Genomic DNA, 20,552 nt, shown 5'->3' with positions numbered 1-20,552 from the left:
GTCCTAATCGCTATGCTCACTCCTATATGCTTTTAATCATTTCTATCGCTTATCGATGGACTCTCAGTTCTGTCGCCCACGCTTTGAGGCAGGTGTCTGTGACTTGCCGCACCGTGTGCTAGTCATCAGCTCACTCTAAAAACAGCATTAGGACATATAAAGAATAGCATTCGGATGTATTCAGACATATTTTCTCTTCCTCCCTCTGTGTACACACTAACGTTTTGTTATGAGCACTCTTGCTTTCTGAGCCCTCTCTCTCAGCTTGATCCTTTTCTGGAAAAATCAGAGTTATGTCAGGATTTAATCCCCTCTGAGGTCTGGCTTTTGAAGGGCTCCAGTCACACTCTCCTACTCATCTTATCCTGTCCTTGGTGGAAATATTAGTTCGTCATGGATCATTTCTCAAGTTCGTGCATGCTGGCCCTGTTTCCCAAAGAAGTTTTTTCAGTCTTTGAAGGGTTTTCTGGTGTGGGAACGGCAATCCTCATGCTTGATGGGGATGGCAGCTGCCCAGGTTGTGAAACGTGCAGAAAAATGCTGTTTTTCCATTTCAGGTGACTGTTTTCGATAACAAATGATGAGCTTTTGGGATTTCTTTTCAAAGGGAATTTCAATGAATCTCCGTTTCAGGTAAAAAACCACCCTTCCTGCTTGAAACGGGGGGAAAAGCATGGCAGGATTGCTAGAATGCAACAGGCTTGGGGTTTGGTGCGACATGCAGTGACCGGGTTTTAGGTATTCGACTCATTTCTTAGCTGCTGGGCTTAAAAACTCCTTAAATTCTACAGCTGGTCTCCTATTACCTGTCCAGGATGAGAACCCTGAGCTTCTGGGCTTTTTTTGAGTTAGCTGAACCCATCTAAACTGTGCTCAGCAGTACTAACTTGAGACTTCATCCTGCTGATTACAGACACAAGTGGATGGCTGCTTGTCCTGGTCCTCTCCACCTCTGGAAGAGATGTATTCAAAGAACTGGGTGCTCCATAGGTATCTGGTTACGTGTTTTCCTCAAAAATGTGGTTGGGCAAGGCACGTGGACCTCCTTTGGTAAGAAGGACAGGAGAAACAGCTGATGCTCCCCGTGCTGGGCCTCCCTACCTAGCAGTCTGGCGCAGATGTGCCTCTGAAGAGCTTAATAATTTGTCCTTATTATGTTCTATGTGTGATTTAATGAAAGAATTTTTAATGAAAGGCCCTTTCTGTACTGTAATTGAGCTCTTAATCTTATCTGAAAAGCAGAGCACAATCCCTTCAGAAACAGTGTTTGAGTAACAGCCTATTTGCATTTCCTGCGCCATGGTGTGGCTCACAGGAGCCGCTCGCTCTTTATTTAAGAGCAAGACAAAAAGCAGATTTCTTTGAGTCAAAAATACATCGGCGATGCCATATGGAGTATGTTTGAGAAGCAAAGGATCTCACTTCCCCAACTGAGCAAGCAAGAACTTCCCTGGTCCCCAAAAAATCAAGAAGTGTGCTTTCCCTTAGCCAGCACCTGAGTCTTCTTGCAGCTTGGTGCTCAGCCAATGGTACGTGGAGGCGACAGCTGCCAGCAAAATGAGTTCCTCTGGGCAGGTAAAAGTTGGCAGAAGATAAAAGTGGAAACTTCAAAACAGGATGCTGAAAAAACGGTGAGAACGGCAATGTGTTCAGTGAAAATCTCTCCATCCTGAACCTTCAAAAAAACCCCGTTTTTACAAAACTCCACAAAAATGTCCTGCTTTTGATCAAGCTGGTCTTCCTAAATAACCTTTCACAATCAGAATTATAAATTTCAGAATGATAAATGCAGGGAGTTTAAAAATGAAGGCTTAGCACAGGATTTTCCATGGTGACCTCAGTAAGTTTTTTAATGTGCCGTAGGTTGGAGGGAGGCCACGAGCTCCCACCCCAGGCTGATGAGACCCCATTAAACTAAACACCGACGGACACTCCCAAACCCTAGTGTTGGATTGGCCCAAACCCCAAATCTGGATGGGACTACGTGATGCAATTAGCACTAGAAAATACTCAAAGCTTGATGGTGGTTCATAATTCCCACCCCAAAAACCATGGGCAATGCAAATAGTGACCGGTTTGCTGCCTGCTCTGCGCAGAGCTGATGGTCATGAGCGGTAGAGCCTTGGGATGAATCGGCTCCTGATTTGTTGGGGCACAGAAAAACCTGCATCTCTACTGCTTTGGTCTACAGAGCCGAGTGCGCTTTACTAGAACAAATATCTGGAGTAGCAAGGATGAAGAATCAAGCCTTCCCCTGCCACTGGCTACCGGAGGCTATGGTGGTGCTACGGTGGCTGCGTTGATGCTGTGCTCGTTGCAAACACACGAGTAACATCTTATACAACTCCATGAAGTCAACGCAGAGGCTTCCAGGCGGAGCTCAGGTCAGCTGTGTCATTTACCAGGTGAGGGAGGATTAGACTCCACACCACACTTCCGCAGATGGACAAGTGGATTGAGTTGTATCCATCAACAAGGTGAGAAATGTGTCATGTTTTGTCTGGCCCTGCACAGTGGCTATCCTAACTTAAAGTGGCGCTGTCTTCTCAGCTTCTGCTTCTTCCTCCGCCTCCTTGCGCTGATGCACGCCTCTAGTGAGAGGACACATCCATTTCAGTCCTGTCACTTCATCTCTGCCACCCGTGCTTCCCTTTGTACTAATCCACTCATCCCTGAGAAGACCTCCACTACTGGAGTAATTGGCACTGGTGCCTCAGCCTTTGATGTGATGAGCAGTGGATTTTTTGCACTCAACATGTCAATTTAAACTGCTGCAAATAAAAGATCAATTCCTTCTTTCCTGGAGAAGAAATTAAGGAAAAACCTTTTTATGTTATGAACTGAGTGTAGAAGGCTGAAAAGGGTGAAGGTGGAGATGAGGTTGTCTCCTGAGAGAAGTCAATTTGTCAATTTAGCAAATTAGAGAGAATATGCTTGCACCTTTTAAGTAGTCGGGTACCAAAATAATGTCACCGAGTAGGCAAGGCTGGGGTGGGAGTCCCTTACATCGCTACGGATTTTGTCAGATCTATTCACACAGGAGCCCATTTGCTGATGCCAGCCCCACGAAGCAGGGCCCAGGGACATGGCCGGACAAGGACAATTTCTCTGCCTGATTTTCCAGCATGTCGTTACAAGGGTTTTTGATAGGGTTCTCCGTTCCCTTTGCATCCCTGTGGACGGCGTCCTTGATGAGACCATCCTGCCACACGCTTACTGCCTGTGTGGTGGCACCAATGTGGTTTTCAGGACGCACCGGTGCCTGCGAGGGCTCAGTCCCCTTTCCTTCAAAGCTGTGACAGGTATTGGGAATCTGGTGAATTATTCAGCAGCACCAAGGGCCCCGCAAGGGAATAATTAGTGGCTGTGGTTATGTAAAGCGAAAGTGGAGGATTTCATGTGTTTTGGCAGAGGAGCGGGTGCTGCTGCAGAAGCTCTGATGCAGAGTGCTGCACCTGGGGACGCCGTGGAGAGGGGGAGGAGGTCCCCTATGGCACCTCGGTCCCACCTGGCAGAGCTTCTCATCAAAAATCAGCCCAGACCCCATCCCCTCTCAATGCAAAGAACTGTTCTTTGTGTTTTCTGCCAGAAAGAGGAGGAAATGGCGGGGGGCAGGAGGGGAACCCCAACCAAGCAGTGCTTGAAGGCAAGTGGTCAATTACTCAGGGATGCTGTGTAGGGGGCTGGAGGCAGCCCCCTGTCCACGCTCATGGGTGCTCACGCAGCTTGTGCCACCCGGTGAGTCCCTTCCGCAACCGCTAACGCTCTCCTGATTATATTTCATTAATTAGCGGCAGGTTGAGATTCTGCAATCAGAATTGTGCCGGTGGAGGAACACGAAACAGCATGTTCTCTTGGTGTTGGAGCTCCTCTAACGGTACCCGCGACTACATTCGCCAAGGTAACGGTGGCGGGGGGGGACGATGACTCAGAAGATGCGCAGGCAGCAGCTGCCAGCACGGTGCCGGCTCCACGGAGGCTGAGCGCTCGGACTTGGTGCTCCCAAGCACGGGCCTCCTGTCCCTGCAGCGCCTTTCCATCCAGGAATGGTGGAGAAAAGGGTGACGAGTCCCCAGGGATTGTGATGCCAAGAGGTGGTGAGATGAATTTCCCCCATCAGCCCTTTCTCGCTGTGTTATTTCCTCCCCTTGCGAGATGATGCGCTGGGATGTTTTCTCCTTCCTGCTCCTTCACCATTGCACTCTGGAAACCTGAACCTAAGAAACACGCCCGGGGTTTTGTTCTTTTTATTGACTCTGACCTGTACATCGGGAAGGCCTCTCTAGTTTTCAGTGAAATTATATATGAATATATGAAATTTTGAGACTTTTTCTGTTTTTTGGCCCTGGTTTTGTGACTCAGCGGCCACGCGCCTAATTTAAAAAATGCGGTCAGTCCTGCCACCCCCTCGGGAGCTGCTCAGATAACTGAAGTTGAGCCGGTTTGTATCATCCAGGTATCTACAGCTTTCATTTCAATGCAGAATAATTTCCTCCTTTTCAGTTTCACAAGATTGATCTATTCTCCGGTTTCTGGTGCACCCTTAGTTTGGTTAGTTCTTGCTTCATGTCCCTGTGAATACTAAAAAGGAGGCTAAAAATAAATGCTTGAAAGCATCAGAAAAAGGTCTGGGGAAACTTAAAAACTCTCATCGTGTTTTATGGTTCAAGCCTCCCTCAAGTTCCTTCCATTTTTTTTGGTGATTTTTTCCTTTTCCCCCTCTTTCTTTGCTATCTGTGCTTACGCTATCTCGCTGACAAGCTCATAAAAGAAACCCAAGAAACCGGCCATCCAAGCAGATAAGGAAACCGATGTTGTAGAGCGCAAAGGTCAAATCAATACAGACAGCTCAGGAAAAAGGCTTTGCAAAACGGTGGGAAGCTGAACAGGTGAAAAGAAAGTGTTTTTTTTTTTTCTGAAATGGGATTACAAAGGGGAAAACGCTTTTCTGCAGAGAAATAAAGCACCTTAGCCTCCCAAAAGATCTCTCGATGAATTCAAGGCAATAAAAGAGAAGGAATAATAGCTTGCATTTTGGTAAATGCGAAGCCTTGCTGGGCCCGTGGAGCGCGGGAGCACAGGCAGCCGCCGCGGCCCTGGGAAACTCTCCTTGTGCATTTGGTCTTTGATTTCCTCATCTTTTTATGGCCTCTGCCGCAGGAGGAATAATACGGGAATGCTTCCGTCTAGGGAAGCATTTAGTAAAGTGGGCGGTAAGGAGGACTTACATTTCCCAGTCTAGCTGGCTGCTGACCTGGGGTTGTTGCTTTGCTCCCCGTTTCTGAGTAATTTAGCTTATTTCTAGCTTGGTAGGAAAGAGACAAGCCTTAAGTTAAAATGCAGTTAATTCCAGCCTCATTAGCCTGGATCTGTACTTCACTGTTCCTTGTCTCGTAGGCAGAGATGGAACTTGTGCCTGTTTCATTACAAATGCAAAATGCCACCAGGTGGTCGCTCTCTGGTACGGGCGGTGACTGATGCTACAGCGTTTGTCGCGGCCGGCCGCAAAACCCTGACCCAGATCCATCCGAATGACTCCATCAGCCCAACCTGCCACCCCTGATGGGACTGGTGACAAGGGACATCGCTCGGTGCCTGGGTCTCTGTGTCCTTCTTGCGGCTTGGCCACGTAGCCCGGCCGTGCTGATCCCTCCTCGCCCTGCCCAGCTCCCAGCCCTCTCCCGGCAGCGTGGGAGGGATGCGGGGCTGGTCTTGGGTCTGCTCCCGCCAAACCACAGCGCTTGATGGTTCCCACGTCATTTCGTCGTGGCAATAAAAATTAATGAGCAATAAAGCTCTCTTCCCTCAATTATTGAACTACGGTCGCGTTCTGACATGGTGAAGCGCAGGCCTGGGCTGCGTTTAGCAGCTAAAGGAAGAGTAACATTGCAGAGGTAAAATGCAAAGGGAGATTTAAACCACCTGTGTTTGCTCTCTAAATCCCTTCAAACACCAATTATGATTGTCCTGATAAAGGCAGGGCAGCATTTGAACAGATGCTGGACACGGTTCCTCTAGCGTGTCTCTAGATAAGGCTACAAAGAAGGTATTGTTGTTCCAGTCGCAGCTGAAATCGAAATCTCAGCAAGTGCAGCTCGGAGGGTGAAATGTGGGCTGGCACTGGGGGGCACGGTACGGGATTTGTTTTCAAAGAATCCGGAAACGCAGAAAGAGAGGTTCCTGAAAGCAGTGACTCCACGAACAGCCTGCACCGAGGCATCTGGCGAGGGATTTCGCATTCAAACCCGGGGAGGGAGATCTCATCAGGACTTGCTAATTTTCATGAAGTCAAACACTTGGGATTCACTTGAGGCTGGCATTTTCCCGGAATAATTCAACACAAACACTGTATATTTATACATGGACACTTGACTTTTCTGTTGTTTGATGAGACCACAATTTGTCTTCCTCTCGTGGTCACTGCCGTCTTTCCTCTCCTGTGGTTTGCGCTCCTTTCCCCAGCACTACTCATCTGTTATGCTTTGCGTGTTGTTGGTTCTTCAAAGGAAAGCAAACAAAGCTGGCTTAAGCAAGCCCGCTTTGCAAGCAGATTTTATTTGGACCAGCTCCTGCATAAAACCGGAATCCAATCTCATCTCCATTGTCATGTATCTCTATTATTTTTCCTCTCATCATTGCTTTTCCATTTCTTCTTCCGATGCAGTTCTCCTTCTTCAGCAACGTTATTCAAAACCACAGAGAATTCAGACACCGCTTCTTTTATACTCGTATCTGCGGTGAGACTTTATCTCAGCTAGATCCCTATTTAACATCTGGCTTTGCCTGGGCTGACAGACGCGTTCTGTGAGCTGCAGATATTGTGAATCGAGGGTACAGAGATTTTCTTACCCTGTGAATCTAATCGACGTTCTTCTCGAATATCTCACTCAACATCTGAAGTCTCTCTCTCTTCCAACAACCTCCGGAGCTGCTTTTGGCTGAGATAAAGCAGAAGGTGCTGTTTGGATCCGCTCCCTTGCTGTGTGTCCCTCTCATGCAGTGCCTGGGGGAGGGTGTCCGGGGGGGCAGGCAGCTTGTCTGCAGATGGCCCCAACCCCCTGCACCTTTGCCTGCTGGTGTCCAGCCCGGACCACGGCAGGCTGGATGACATGTGGGACCTTTTCTTCACTGTGGACTCTGACAAAGCTGGTGTCTTCCATTTTAGCTGAAGATGCGGCCTGGGAGGATTTTAAAATTTGTTTTCTGAGAGCTGGAAGCTCAAGGAATTAAAAATCTGTGCAAATTGAACCACTGCTGACCTGCGGGATTTGGGGTTGCTGTGGTGGCTCTCTCCTGTCGATTGAAATACCCAATTGCTAATGGCCACGTCCTGATGTGCCAAGGTAGGTGCTGACTGCAGGACCAGAGACCACCTTGAGCTGAGGACCTACCCAGACTTCTCCTGTTGGGAGGCAGCAGCGTGGTGATGGTGGTGGCCCTGCTTAGGATCAAAGCGCTGATGATGGTTTCCAACACTAACTATGGCCTCTCTTAGCTGCCAGATCAACCAGAAGACCTTTCCCCAGGGCCAGATTAGTGCCACTGCCGTGTTTCTCTGAGGAGCTGGGGACTAACAACTGAAATGGGGTGTGTGACCTGCAAGGCTGGACGCTGAGCTGGGAAGAGCGTGGTGATGTCTCTCCAGAGGCATGGGGTCTTTCGAAGCACAGGTCTCGATGTCCTGCAGAGCTCAGCATCCCCACGGCAGAGGCCCTACTGCGAAACCTTGTTTTGCTCACGAGCATCCCAGCAAAACAAATTGGCTGGCCTCGTGGCTCCGTCCCTAGCCCCAAGCGATGCCTGTGTCCCTGACTGCCCACCGCCACCCCTGAGACCACCCCAGCGTGGGGGTACCCAAGAGCCCCTGCCTGACCGTGCGTGTGGTGATCCTGCATCTGCCAGCGATAAAAAGCCCTGCGTTAGCAAACCCCGGGTGTTGCAGCAGTGGCGTTTTTTGGAGAAACACCCAGGGAAAGCAGAGCTCTGCGTGGCCAGCTTGATGTCTGCCCTGGGGTCAGCAGTGACCTGCTGAGCCGGTTGCCACCACTGGTGCTTGCGTGGGACGCTGTGTCAAGGAGCCGTGCGTGGCCGCTGTGCACATGCGGGCACAGATGGGCACCTGGCATGGGAAGTCCCTTTGATTCCTCAAGCGCAGGCCGGTGCGTACGGCCCTTTTTATTACACAGCAGGTTAAAAAAGGAAGCAGCTGAGATGTATCTTAACCAGGGAGAGATCTGGAGGTGGGGGGAGAAAGAAACGCACGTTCAGTTTGAAAGATGCTTTGAAAGGGAGTAAAACTTGCTGCCGGGCTTCCCTCTGAGAGCAAGTGCAATCTCTTTCTGTCTGTCTTTCTTTTGGTGCTGAGTTATTCCTCCATGGCCAGAAGGCTGCAGGCGTTTCAATTCTCTTCTTCAAGTCCTTCTTTCAAAAAAGGGCCCAAAATGTGTTTTCTTCTAAGACGCAGCAAATGGGAAGCGCACAATGCAGCCGGCTCCGAGCCTCTCTTCTCCTGTCTCGGGGAGAAAGGAATTCACCAAGCCCTAGAGCCTGACTCACTCACTGTGTGAGCATGAATTAACCAGGAATGTTCGAGAATTATTCCTGAATAATTCATGAACCTGAATTAATCATGCATTTTCATGAATTATTCATGAATAACTCATGGAAATGCAAGGTTTATTCATGCTCCAAAAAACCCAAGGCTTTTTCTCTTCTCTTCTGCTCTCCCTCCCTGTAAGAAACAGACCTGAAACCAGCTAAGGGGGGAAAAAACGTAATATAGGTATATGGAAAAATAACAGGAATAATAATGCTGAGACAAAACAACCAGGAAAAAGAAAGCAAAAGGTCTTTTTTTTTTTTTTTTTCCTTCCTTTGCAGTGGGGACGGCAGGTGGGAGCTCTCTAAGCCAGACAAAGGAGACCTGAGAAGGAACTGTGGTGAAGGGACAAGCCCAAGGCAAAGAAGTGGCCGGTCGCCTCCTCTGCTGGAGCAGGCAGCTGGGACCTGGAGAAACAGGAGACATTTTGCGAGACTCGACACCTGGAGCAGTGCTAACCAGGCAAGGACCGAGCTCTATTGCTATCAGGGTTGCGATATCTTTCTCTCTCTTTCTCTCTCTCTCTCTGTGTTTGTGCATCTGTGTAGTTTTGTTGCGTTCATTAAGGTAAATGAGCCACTGGTAAGTGGGGCAGGAGGGAGCAGCAGCAGCTCTGAACATCAGCGTTTTTCCTTTAAACGTTAAAGAAAGCAAAAACCCTCTAGAGAGCTTTTTGGGGCCGTTTGGAATAGGGAGCGCTTTGAAACACTGCTGCGTTTCGGGGAGGGAGAGGTCTCAGCTCTGCATTTACCCCGGTTCCTTGCTCTGTCACCTTCCCCGGGCTCAGGGAGGGCTGGGTGCAGGGACGGGGACGCGGGGAGCCAGGCAGTTGCCACACAGTTAATTTGTATGTGGTGCTTCCTTATTAAAAATAAACCCCAGAGTGTGTCTCGGCCGAGAGAAAAGGATTGGAGCGAGGCAGGTGAGGGTCCGTGCCAGCGGGTCTGGGGAAAGTTACGGTTCTGCAGGGAGCTTTGCTGTAGCTGATGGTGGTGGAGTGGGGGAAGGAGAAAGGAGAAAGTTCTCCAGGGTGAACTGAACCTCCCAAGAGAGAGGAACCAAAACCAGGCTTGACTTTAATGGGGGTGTGGAGGCTAAACAAGAGACTGCGGTAAACTGGGTTGTAGCTGCCTTTCCTGGCAGCTTGTCCCTGTTCTGCCTCTCCTCTCCCGGCCCCAGCTCTGTCCCATGGGATCTGGGCACCGTGGTTGTTCTCCACGCGTTGCCCAGCACAAGGGCTCAGCCCCAGTTCCCCAAACCCTTCTGCCATAATCCTGCTGCAGGATGGTCTGGGGGGATGCTCTGCCAGGGCCCTTAGGAGCTCTGGAAGGTGGTCTCTGCCTGGTTTTGTCCCCATCCATGTGTTGGTTGAAACCAGGCAAGAAACCCTCCCTGAGCCCAGCAGCCCTTGGCTTCTCAGCTGCCCCTGTGGCTCAGGAGGTGTCGAAAGTCACCACTAGCCTGGCTGGGGTCTGATTGCTGAGCCCTCCCATTTCTCCAGCGATTTGAGCCTGCAGCTCTCAGGGCAGAAACAGGGTATGCCAGTGGGCAAAGCGGTGACCCAGAACCCAGGAGAGGAGCTCCTTGCAGCTTTGATGCTTGGCTGCCTTAGTTGTGCAGTTCACTGTGCCTCAGTTTCCCCATGTGCGAAACAGAGGTGATTTGCTGCCTTCCTTATCAAAGCACTTTGGCATTTACTGGAGAAAATAACTGTACAGGCAAAGGAATGATCATTTCCTGGAATACACTCGGGTCTCTTCGATTCTCTTCTCTGTACTGTCTTGATATCGTACAGATACGATCCTGCGCTGAAGCAAATTGTTGTAGACCCACTGAAGTCAATTGAGCTGGGCTGGATCACGCGGGCAGAGGAACCAGCCTGTCTCTGCTCCGTGGCTTATCCGGTGTCTGCTCCACGCATCCTGCGAGAGAGCTGGTCCTGCCCGACCCCAGGTGACACGTGTCACGGCTGGAACTGCAGTTCCTCTTCAAATTAAGCCAGAGTACACCAAAGGTACATGGACCTGTGCCCAGGTCAGTCCCAGGACAACCTCCGAGGGAAGGGGTTTAGGATGAGACAAGCACAGAAGGGTAGGAGTAGGAAAAGAGAATTAACTGGCAGGAAAGATGCAGGGACAAGTATTTTATATCTGCAGGCTGCACTGCCTCAGGTAGAGCATCATTTGCTAATCCTCCCAGCCATGGGAGAGCACAAAGCCGTGCCGTGACGCTCCCCTCCTGCTCCCCCTGCACCAGGTGGGCAGCCCCGATGTCGGCCAAGCTCTACGTCCTCATCAGCTGGCCCGACGGCAGCCGGGTGATCAACATCGAGAACATCAAGGAGCCCCGCAAGCCTTTCCACCTCTACGTGGTGGGCGAGCAGGTGCTGGCCCGCTGTCCTGGCTTCAGTGGGCTCTACTGGGGGATGGTGGAAGGCATAAGCGGTGAGTGACACCCCTCTGTCTTGGGCTTTGTAACTTGGGGCTGCTCAGGAGCGACCTTTAGAGAACGGGTCTGGTGCTGAAAAGTCCTCTTTTCCTACAGAGCATAAAGATATTTTAGAGAAGAAGCTGCTGGAAGACAGACAGCTCCTGGAGAAGTTAAGTGAGTAAGGTCTTTTGAAGATTGCACCTTTCTACCTCCGTTGGGATTTTGGGGTGGGAGGATGCTGAGAGCATTGTAGTCCCGGCATAAATTTCACAGCCCTACAATCAGGGTACAAAGCCCTGAGCGGGAGGTGGGAGATACACTGGTACCCCGTTGCACATCTTGAGTATCCACCTTGCTTCCAGAAGAAGAACCGGCCGTGCACAGCATGATGCCACCCCAGCCAAAAAAATCCAGGAAAACCTTCCCAAAATGGGCCCCGGGGAACGCATCTAGGAAATACCACGGTGACAGGACTTACCCTGCCAAGCCGCTGCTGAGGGCGGCCGAGGCCAGCCTGCCCCGTGACGCTGGCAGCTCCTCCATCATCAAGGACAGACGTGCCCTGGGCAACGCGGCTGGAAGCCCGCGCTCGCTGACGGGGCCCCCCCATCCAGCCAGCGCCTTCACACCCCCATCCACGTTTGTCACCATGGCCATGCCGGGGACTTCCCAGGGTGAAGAGGACAGGGCTGGTCCAGCAACTAGAGGTAAGAGTGGCTGTAAATTTGGACATTGGCTTTTAGCTTTCTCCTGCCTCATCCTGAATGGCAGGTTGGGATGGGGACCTTCGAAGCTGTCAGGAGACCTCTGCTTTGCTCCAGGGCTGTGTGTGCTTTCTCTCAGGGCTACAAAGGTTAGAGATGAAATTTTCTGTTCCTTTCCACCTGGGAGATCTCCAGGAGGGCTGTCTAAAGGGAGGAGCCTGAGTGATAGCATGTGGTGTCTGCTCTACCAGGCACCAACTCTTTTTCCTGGGCTAGCAGTTCTTTCCTCACAAGCCAAAACCCAATCCAGCCTGCCTGAATAACTGAAATACCCCAAAGCCTTGTGTCTCAGCCAAACCTTCTCATATTTGCCTATTCCCCTGCTTTTCCAGCCACTACTACGTACATTAAATGCACTTATGAAAATACACTAGTGCGTCATCTACCTGATGATTAACGGCAGCATCCAGAGACACATTGGCTCTGCTTGCCTTGCCCACTGTGTCTTTTTGTGATGGGAACAGAAGGATCCCCCGAGATACCACCTTTTTCTAATAGCAAAATCCCTACCGTTCAATCCTGGAAAGCACGCCTGGATCATCCTGTTTGTGCAAAGCGAGTAACGTGTTGCCATGCAATCTAGCAGAGGTGCTGAGATAATCTGTTCTGGAGACAAAGGCATTCAGGACCTTTTCGATAGCTGGTTTGTTCAGCTTGTCTCCCATCCCTGCCTGTAGATTATGTTGCCCTGGCGATGAAGAGGAAGTCAGATGGCATCTTGTCCCAATGCCAGCAACGCATCTGTCTGAACAGGTAACACTTGGGAGAACAGTGCGGATGCGGAATGTTTCACAACATAAACATTCGTTTCATAGCGTGGGGTGTGTCCACTCCATTTCCATGCCCTGGTGGTGCTCACTTCCAATAGATGTTAATGTAGACTTAAACCCAAAGTGCAAAAGCTAATGGGACTTTGCGTGGGTACATACTGAAGAGGAATTAAGTCCCTTGTGCTCTGGAGCCCTGATCCCTTGGTGGGTCAAATGGGAGGTTTCCCATATCTGTGTGTCAGGGCTTGCTCTGCGTGGAAAGGGGGGCGCACAGGAGGTTGTCCACATGAAGAACCATTGGTATTTCCTCTCAATCCACTTTATTCCTGCTGTAAATGAAAACGGAATTGACTTTGAATTCCAACCTTTGAATTAAAGATAATTCTCATCAGGAATGTATATGAATGTGAAGATGAACATGAAGTTTCTTGTGGCAGGCCTTTTTAGCTTGCTTGTTTCTTGCAGCTGTGAAGAGCGAAAGCTTGATGCTTTGCAAGAGACGGACGAATTTGAGAGAGTTCAGAAAAATTTTGGTCCTGGTGAAATGGAAAGGTAATTAGCAGAAGGCGGCACTTGTTCTTAACTGTATTTTCCTCCTCAGCACAAGAAAGAGCAGTGAGACCTCAGCTGGGTGAAAAAATGGTGCAATTTTAGAATGAAGAGCTGCTGAATGTCTATATAACCAGAGCCAGGTGTTTCTTTCTGATTGTAGGGCTTGGAGTTAGACATGCAAGAAGGCTCTAAAACACTGTAGAAACCATAAAGGTCTTGCCTATAACAATCAAAATGACGTCTGTCATGTCTGAACATGGTTGTGTGTTGCTTGCTTTATTGACTGTTACTTTGATGACAAGTATCCGGTGACGAAGCAGCTGCTAGGGACGGTTTTACTGCAAAGAAATAGGTGCCAAAAAATCGTGTTAGAGTACTTGCATTGTCAGTTCCTGCATGTCTGTTGTTTCATACCACAAACGCGTGCCTCCTGGGACTCACAGGACTTTCTTTAAAACGGAAAAGAAAATTGAACCTCAAAGACTCCATGCGTGCATGACGAGGCGGGTTTGAGGGTTAATCTCTGAACATTTCTGGGCTACTGAAAAGTCCAGACCAAGTCATTCCTCTCTCCTGCCTTGCTCCTCACCCAGACGTAGCTGGATGGGATGACACTCTAGCAGAGAAGTTGTCCTGTCCCTGCTCGCAGGAGGCCTGTGATCACTGCTTGGGTGGAGGTGCTACGTCCTTTAGCAATAATGGTGAGGCCAAGGTGTCTTCTTGCCTCTACATATGTTGTACTCTGCGTTTAATTTTTCAGGGCAGAGAAGATAGAGCAGCTGGAGAGGATGGTGTTGGACCTCCAACAGGATGTCCTCTCTCTGAAGAAGAAGGTGCAGAGGCTGGAATCCCTGTCCTTCCAGGAGGAGCTCCACCGACAGCCCTGCGAGGTGGTGGAGCTCTTCAACGGCTACACCAAAGAACAGCTCAAAGAGACCATCCGGTTTGACCAGAAAATCAGCACTGCCTGCAAGACACTGCTCTACAAGCTCTTCACATCTGACTACATCCAGAGCCACTCCATCACGGGGCGGAGGGGCAATACTTTCCGAGAAGCGAAGCCCATGATGGATGAACGTTGCATCAAAATCATTAGGGTGCTGTTGAAACAGAAGTTTGGAGATCACCTCAGTGACACAGTGATCACGGAGAAGATACAAAATGTGCAGAAAGCCCTGAGGCAGAAGTTTAAGACGGAATGTCTCTGATGCGTTATGGACTTTGGTGTCTCTTTCTACTGCGCTCATCGGTGTACCTCAGCAGCCCTTCCAAAAAAGACGAGTCCGATCTGCTGCTGTTCAGCTGTTTTCCCCCCAAGGAGCCAACCCAAGCGAACCACACGCTAAACAACACAAACCTTTCCCTGCCAAACCTCTGCCTGCATTAATCGAGCGGGAAGTTTGCCCAGCTTGGCTAGGCTTTTGCACATCTGCTAGCACTTTACAAGTTCCTTTCCATCCAGTCTCGGTGCAAACCTCACTGCAGGGTGCATGTAATGATCTCCAGGCCTTTTTGATGGACATGCTCAAAAGCTTGAAGGTTCCCTTTGCTTCCAGGTATGGGTCAGTGAGTCAGCTTTGTCCCACCTTGCAGTGGGTTAGGGATAGAGATTGGTTCTGGGGCAGGGAGCGTAACCTTGGAAAAAGTGGGGGGTCCAGCTGCAGATGGACTTTGGTGTCACCCAACACGACGTCTCTCCATACGCCTGTGGCTGCCCCCTGCAGCCTGTGGGACAATGTTTGTTCTCTTTGCTCCCAGCGACCGTCCTTTCAAAACCGGATTATTTCCATGGAGAAATCCTGTACATTTTTATGACATAGGAGTGGGGGATGGCGGGCAAAATATGGCCCACTGTAGTTACACCTTTCCTTCAAAGATCAGACATTATGGACACAATCACTATAATTTAAATACAGTATTAATGTCCTAGTTAAGAAATTCCAGGTACAACCAGGGATTTTGCTGTGTGAGAGGCTATAGAGAAGGGCTAGAAAGACATGTCTTTTCCTAAGTAGTTCAGAGCTGGAGTTTGTGTGGATTAAAAGCGTTTTTAACACTAAAAGAATAAGATGCTGACACCAGTCGGCCTAACAGAAGTGCTGCAGAATACCAAACATTCCCTTTCAAAGAGGCTTCTCAGACAAGAAATTGGTTTTCTAAGTTAAATTTTTAAATTATTCAGGAACGGAACTGTCAGTTGTTTTGCGTTAATCAGAACATTTGGTTTAATTTATATGTTTTGTTCTGTTTTCAAGTATTTAATTTCTTCACAGCTACATGAAAAATAATAATGCGAAATAAATGTATTGAAAAACAAGGAGCTGTTTTGAAAGAAAAAAAAAAAAGGAAATGTGTTATTTTCAGAATTTTCCTCCCCCCTCTGCCATTTTTCTAGCTGAAAAACAAAATCATTAAAGTAGGGTTAATGCTATGAAGCATTTTGATTTTGGTGGGAGATACGCTGGCCAACATTTTTGGCATTATTTTCATCGGATGTGTTTAACAGTCATGCTAAATTGCTGCAGCCAATAACTAAAGATATTCCTTCTGTTTTCCCAGTGCAAATGCTTTTCCTAACGCTCTATTATGCAAACATGCCAGCGATGATTTCTCGTTTGTATGGACCTTGACTTGAGCAGCAGCTGGAGCGGGTCTGCAGGGATCGCTGAGAGCCAGGCATGCAGCCAGTCCTTGAAAATATGCTCCAACTGAGCAGAACTGCCCCAGATGCAGAAACACCCCTTAAAATACAGCTGCTTGCCAGAAACGCGTCACCTTCCCGCTGCGGGCAAGACCTTGGGTTGGTATCGCTGCTCAGGGAAACACCCCAGGAGATGCTTTTAATGATGACTTCTCAAAGAGATGATTGAAGAGGCGCAAATAGCCTTATTCTGCAGGGCCTTGCTTTGACATCAGCCCTTGGGGCTTTCGCACACCTTCCCTACAGATTCTGCTTCTCGTTTCCCCAGCCACATCGCAGCCAGGAGGGGAGGAGAGGACGGGTTCCTCAGACCCACCCCAGTGAGGGACCACCATCACCTCCTGCGTGACCAGGGCTCAGTCCAAACCATTTCCCTGGGCGCTTATTTTCGCCTTAATCTTCCCTCCCGGTGCTTCATCAGATCCCTCGCCAAGCTGCAGCCCCGAAAGCCAGCTCACAAATGTTATTTATTAAAATATGTGCTGCTGCTGTCCTCCCCCGCTGAGCCCCCTCCGATGAGCTGCAGATCATTACTGCAAAAGGAGGGAGAAAAAAGACAGAGGGGACGGACATGCTGCGGGGAGCGACGCGTCCGGAAACCAGTTGTCTCTAATCAACTCCTCTGGAAGCCGATGAGCCGGGTGACCTCGCTGCTCTGAAAAGCCCTTTGGTGGCTCCCTCGGAGGTAAACTTCACAGCCTAACACGCTTGCCCATACTCAGGGAGCGTTCCCGGGAAGCGGGGTCAGTGGCGTGGGCTGGTGGGTGCTCCCCGGCTCCGTGCACAGCACAGCCATGGCACTAACGAGGCGATGCTCAAACGGGCCATTCTCGGCGATGAAAGTTGTCCTTAGCTACTCTCAAAGGCTTTGATACAGCGGAGAGGGCTGAAGAAAGGCAACGCGGGCGGCTTTTCGTTAAACTTCGTTTTTAAGGTATTTGTGAACCGGAGGCAGCGTTTCGAGGCTAATTGGGAGCACTCGCAGACGCCGACGATCAAACGTTGCTGTGAGGATGCTGATGCTCTCGCCTCCCTGAACTCCAGCTCCGGCTAATCAGCCTCAAGAGGGAAGATCACACAGCGCTGAGATGCGGCATCCCTTCGGGGATGAAGGGGTCAGGGAAGATCGAGGAGGAGGAGGAGGGTTTGTGCCAGAATGACTTCACTTGGCGATGTTCAAAGCTTCTGTCTCTCTCAAAGTGATGAAGGGCAGCTCCACTGAATTGCGTTAACCTCCCACTTTAAAAGAATTACTGGGAGAAGCCGGACAGGTCTTTCTGTGGAGATGAATCGCTCAGCTGAATCTGCAGCATCTTATTGAAAACAATGCTCCTGTTCAGCTTCTGGGCCCTCTGGGTGCAGGAGGACATGAGCAGTGAAAACTAGGGTCAAAACTCAGGGTGGTCTTCAAGGAAATTCAAAAAGGTTCAAAAGCAAGCAGAAATGGGACTTGTCAACTTTTGCAAATGTAAGACAGGCCAGAAACATCCAGTCCTCCCTCCTTTCAGCAGGAACCACAGCAGCGATGCCGTTCTCAGTGGTTTGCCTGATTGAAGCATGGACCTTACAGGGTTCTGAGGGTCCTTGGTCCCCCAGCGCCCCAAAACGCTGCAATGGGTCGCTGCCACCCACCGCAGGGTTACACCTCCTTTCCATGGGAACCGGCTGAAAGCACTGCGTGGCTCGCGGGCAGCAGTGCTGCCAGCAAAAGACAGGTTTTCAGGGAAAAACGGGAGCCTTCCCAGCCTGCTGCGTTATCAACTTTTACGCTTCAGCTGGGCCACGGCACGAGGCTTCTGCGATTGCTGGTTGCAGAGGTGCTGCTGGCGGGATGGCTGACTTCACGCGTGGGGAGAAAACAGCCAAAACAAGAGGGAAATTCTCTGGTGTTTAACCCTATTTATTTCAATTTTACCTCCTTGACTCTGCCAGGGAGATTCCAGCATCCAGCACAAGGAGATTTTAATTTGCCCATTTTTTTCTTGGCTGATAAGAAACACACACCTCTAAGCCTCTGGATGTCTGCACCGTGTGCATCCCCTGGAAACTGTGATGTTAGTTTAATGACAACACGCAAATGTGCGCACGATTAAAGGAATAATGTTAAAATGTAACTAAATCCCTTCTTGGGTTTTAATCAAGGTTTACAAAGCCTGGCTGGCTTTACGTGGGTCCCAGGCAGCCGCTGCAGAGGCCGCCCGGTGCTCCGAGCTTGCTCGATGCGCTTGGAAAAGTCTTCTGAGGCAGAATTAGTGGCTCAGTGGGTGGTGGAAGTGTCTTGCGCTCTTCATCTGGTTTGAGATCCTCCATCTCCCAGCTGGAGGAACGGGGATGCAACATATAGATGTATCAGCTGGGGTGGTAATGAAATATTTAAAGGACAAGCCTTGGTCTGTATGAGCTTGAAGCTGTGCGCCAGCTCCTACTGGCATCCAACACGCAAATACTCAGTGTCATGAGAAGATATTTTGTTGTTGTTGTTCTGGTAAGCCTTTATCTTATTTAACTTCAAAAAACCAGTGAAACAGAGAAAATGCGCAGAGAGATGTGGCCCCAGAGCTATGTGGTGTGTATTGTATTTGCACTTCCAGAATATTTTTTGACAAAAGTAATTTTTTTAAAAATAATTTTACATTTTTCTTGAAAGCATATCTGCATAATTTTTTTTTGAGAGTGCATACACATACCTGGTAGGTGTGCAAATATATCAGATTTTATAACTTTAAGCAATCTTTCACGTCTCTGCTTCAGACACATATTCATCACACATAATTTTTTACCAGTATTTCTCTGTCTGCAGTACATGATTACATTATTCCGACTCGTATCTCTCCGTATCTCCTCCACCTATTCAAAGTCAAATGGAACGGGGGAGATCGTTATTAAATCACAGAAAGCATAGAAATAAAATTAACGAGAGCACCAGTTCTCTGTGTGCCAAATACACTGAGGAAATAAAAGGGACCTTCCACTTCTAATAAGATCTGGATATGAATTGCCTTGTAGGAGTTTAAATGAATTATATTCAGGGGCCGAAAAGAGAGAGCTTTGGGATGACTGCTCTTGTTGTCTTGATGTGCAGCACATCGAAACGTGCCACGAAAGCTTCAGAACCAGGTGTGATGTTCTGCTCAGAAAGTGAGCTTCGGGACTTGCTGAAACACTTGGGTCACAGGTCCATGTGGGACGCAGCCCCTCTCCGTGAAATATTAATCCCATTGAGGTTGCTAGAGCTCTTTCCGCTTCCTCTTGAAGGCTCAAGCCTTCGCTTCGGTTCTTGGCCAAGTCCCTTGATGGTAGAGGAAGGACCCTGCAGAGGAGAGGTGGCTTCTCATCCCCATGCTTGCCCTACTGCAATCCTCCCAGGATTCCAGAAAGGATTTGGGGTATGGACGTGGTTTCTCAGCTGCTTTGTCTTGGCGCTGGAAGATGAAAGCTGGTGAGGAACATGGTCCAGTTCATCTTCCTTGTAAAGCCCCAGCATCCTCTTGTCAACAGCATGTCCCAGGACATCTCACTTCTCGTGAGAGGCAGTTTGGAGACATGCTTTATTTTAATCCTACGTTTTATTGGGTGGGTTTTTGTGTTTGGCACAGGGAGATAGCTGAAGCGAAAGGGACTGTGTGCCTAACTCAATAACGGAGAAATTAGCACCCCACAAAACCTAGGCCTGCGTGGTGCTTATTGATTGTTTCTCTTAAATATAAGCAGTGTAGCCCAGAGTGTCAGGTATCCGAGGGAAAAAGAGACTGCAGAATTGATGTACTCCTGGTAATGAATAATCGTTAAACTCCAAAGCAGTTTATTATTATTACCATTAATTCTAGTTGCACCGTGCCCAGAGACATGGAAGGTGGAGATAGATGAGTTCGTGACCTATATATTACAGGCTAGATTTTATCCTGGTAATATGAGAAAATCGATCATTTCCTAAGTGAGAAGACTGATAAAATCACTGACTTCCGAGGAGCAACATCATTGCTGTTACATGTTCAACAAGCTCAGAGGAATGGTGCTGGAGAAGGGTCGGATCCCTCTGCTGTGTATCTTAAATTCAATTTGCCCTCGCTTTCCAGGAGGAAGGAGGGAAGGAGTTAACACAGGCAGGATTCCCCCCTAACCGGCTCCTGCCCGGGTTGGACATCTCCCCGTCCCATTTGTTGTTCCCCTGTGGTTTTTCATCCTTTGAAGTCAGAAGAAATTGCCAAAAGTGAAGGAGAGCCATAGAAAGACTCCTCCACCCCACAGCTGGGCCAACAGTCAGAGGTTTAATGTCATTCCTTTAAAGTGGTTTGGACCAAGAGTAAAATACTGCCGTGATGTGGGAACCACACACTTCTTCACACTCCCAAAATCAGTCGAACGTGTTCCTTTGTAACTCACCTTGTTACGGGAATGCCCCGAGCAAGAGGGCTCGTTCCTGTCCCGGAAGATAAAAAGCAAAACTAGCTATAAAACACCCACAAAAAACATCTGCAGTAATTTGCCCAGCGCAAAAGGGAGGTGTGCAAATGTCTCTTTTTTGGGGAGTCTTTGTGTAGTGTATTTCTTAATTCTCTCTTGAGCTGAATCATGAAGAAGTTGGGTTTGCTTTCTACAGAAGTACTGCCTTTCCGTTTGGAGATGTTTCTGTATTTCTTGGCTTAGTGTGGAAGAAATGAATATCAATGTACTCGTGACCCTTCCAATGAGACCGTTAGAGCGAAAAGTGAAATCAGCCAGCTGAATGGGTTGTT

General features: G+C 49.0%; 1 protein-coding gene across 6 annotated transcripts in view; it reads left to right on the top strand.

Annotated features, from left to right (window-relative positions):
• Positions 1–20,552, top strand: part of LOC134522280 (uncharacterized) — a 58,365-nt gene that overhangs the window by 35,798 nt on the left and 2,015 nt on the right. The window contains exons 4-13 of one of the 6 annotated variants that reach the window (XR_010073019.1): positions 558–633; positions 914–4,456; positions 8,881–9,061; positions 10,856–11,043; positions 11,144–11,203; positions 11,392–11,736; positions 12,471–12,546; positions 13,029–13,115; positions 13,876–14,671; positions 15,675–18,301. Coding sequence is in view for 1 of the 6 variants with exons in the window: in XM_063349787.1 (XP_063205857.1) it covers positions 10,869–11,043; positions 11,144–11,203; positions 11,392–11,736; positions 12,471–12,546; positions 13,029–13,115; positions 13,876–14,323 (1,191 nt within the window). In the remaining 5 variants the exon portion in view is untranslated. The other 5 variants (XM_063349787.1, XR_010073022.1, XR_010073020.1 and 2 more) reach the window with 5 other exon arrangements.

This window comes from Chroicocephalus ridibundus, chromosome 12 (assembly GCF_963924245.1).
Source record: "Chroicocephalus ridibundus chromosome 12, bChrRid1.1, whole genome shotgun sequence".
In the NCBI taxonomy this organism is placed as follows: domain Eukaryota; kingdom Metazoa; phylum Chordata; class Aves; order Charadriiformes; family Laridae; genus Chroicocephalus; species Chroicocephalus ridibundus.
The sequence above is the reverse complement of the archived record's forward strand: the minus strand, read 5'-3'. Positions and strand labels throughout refer to the sequence as shown.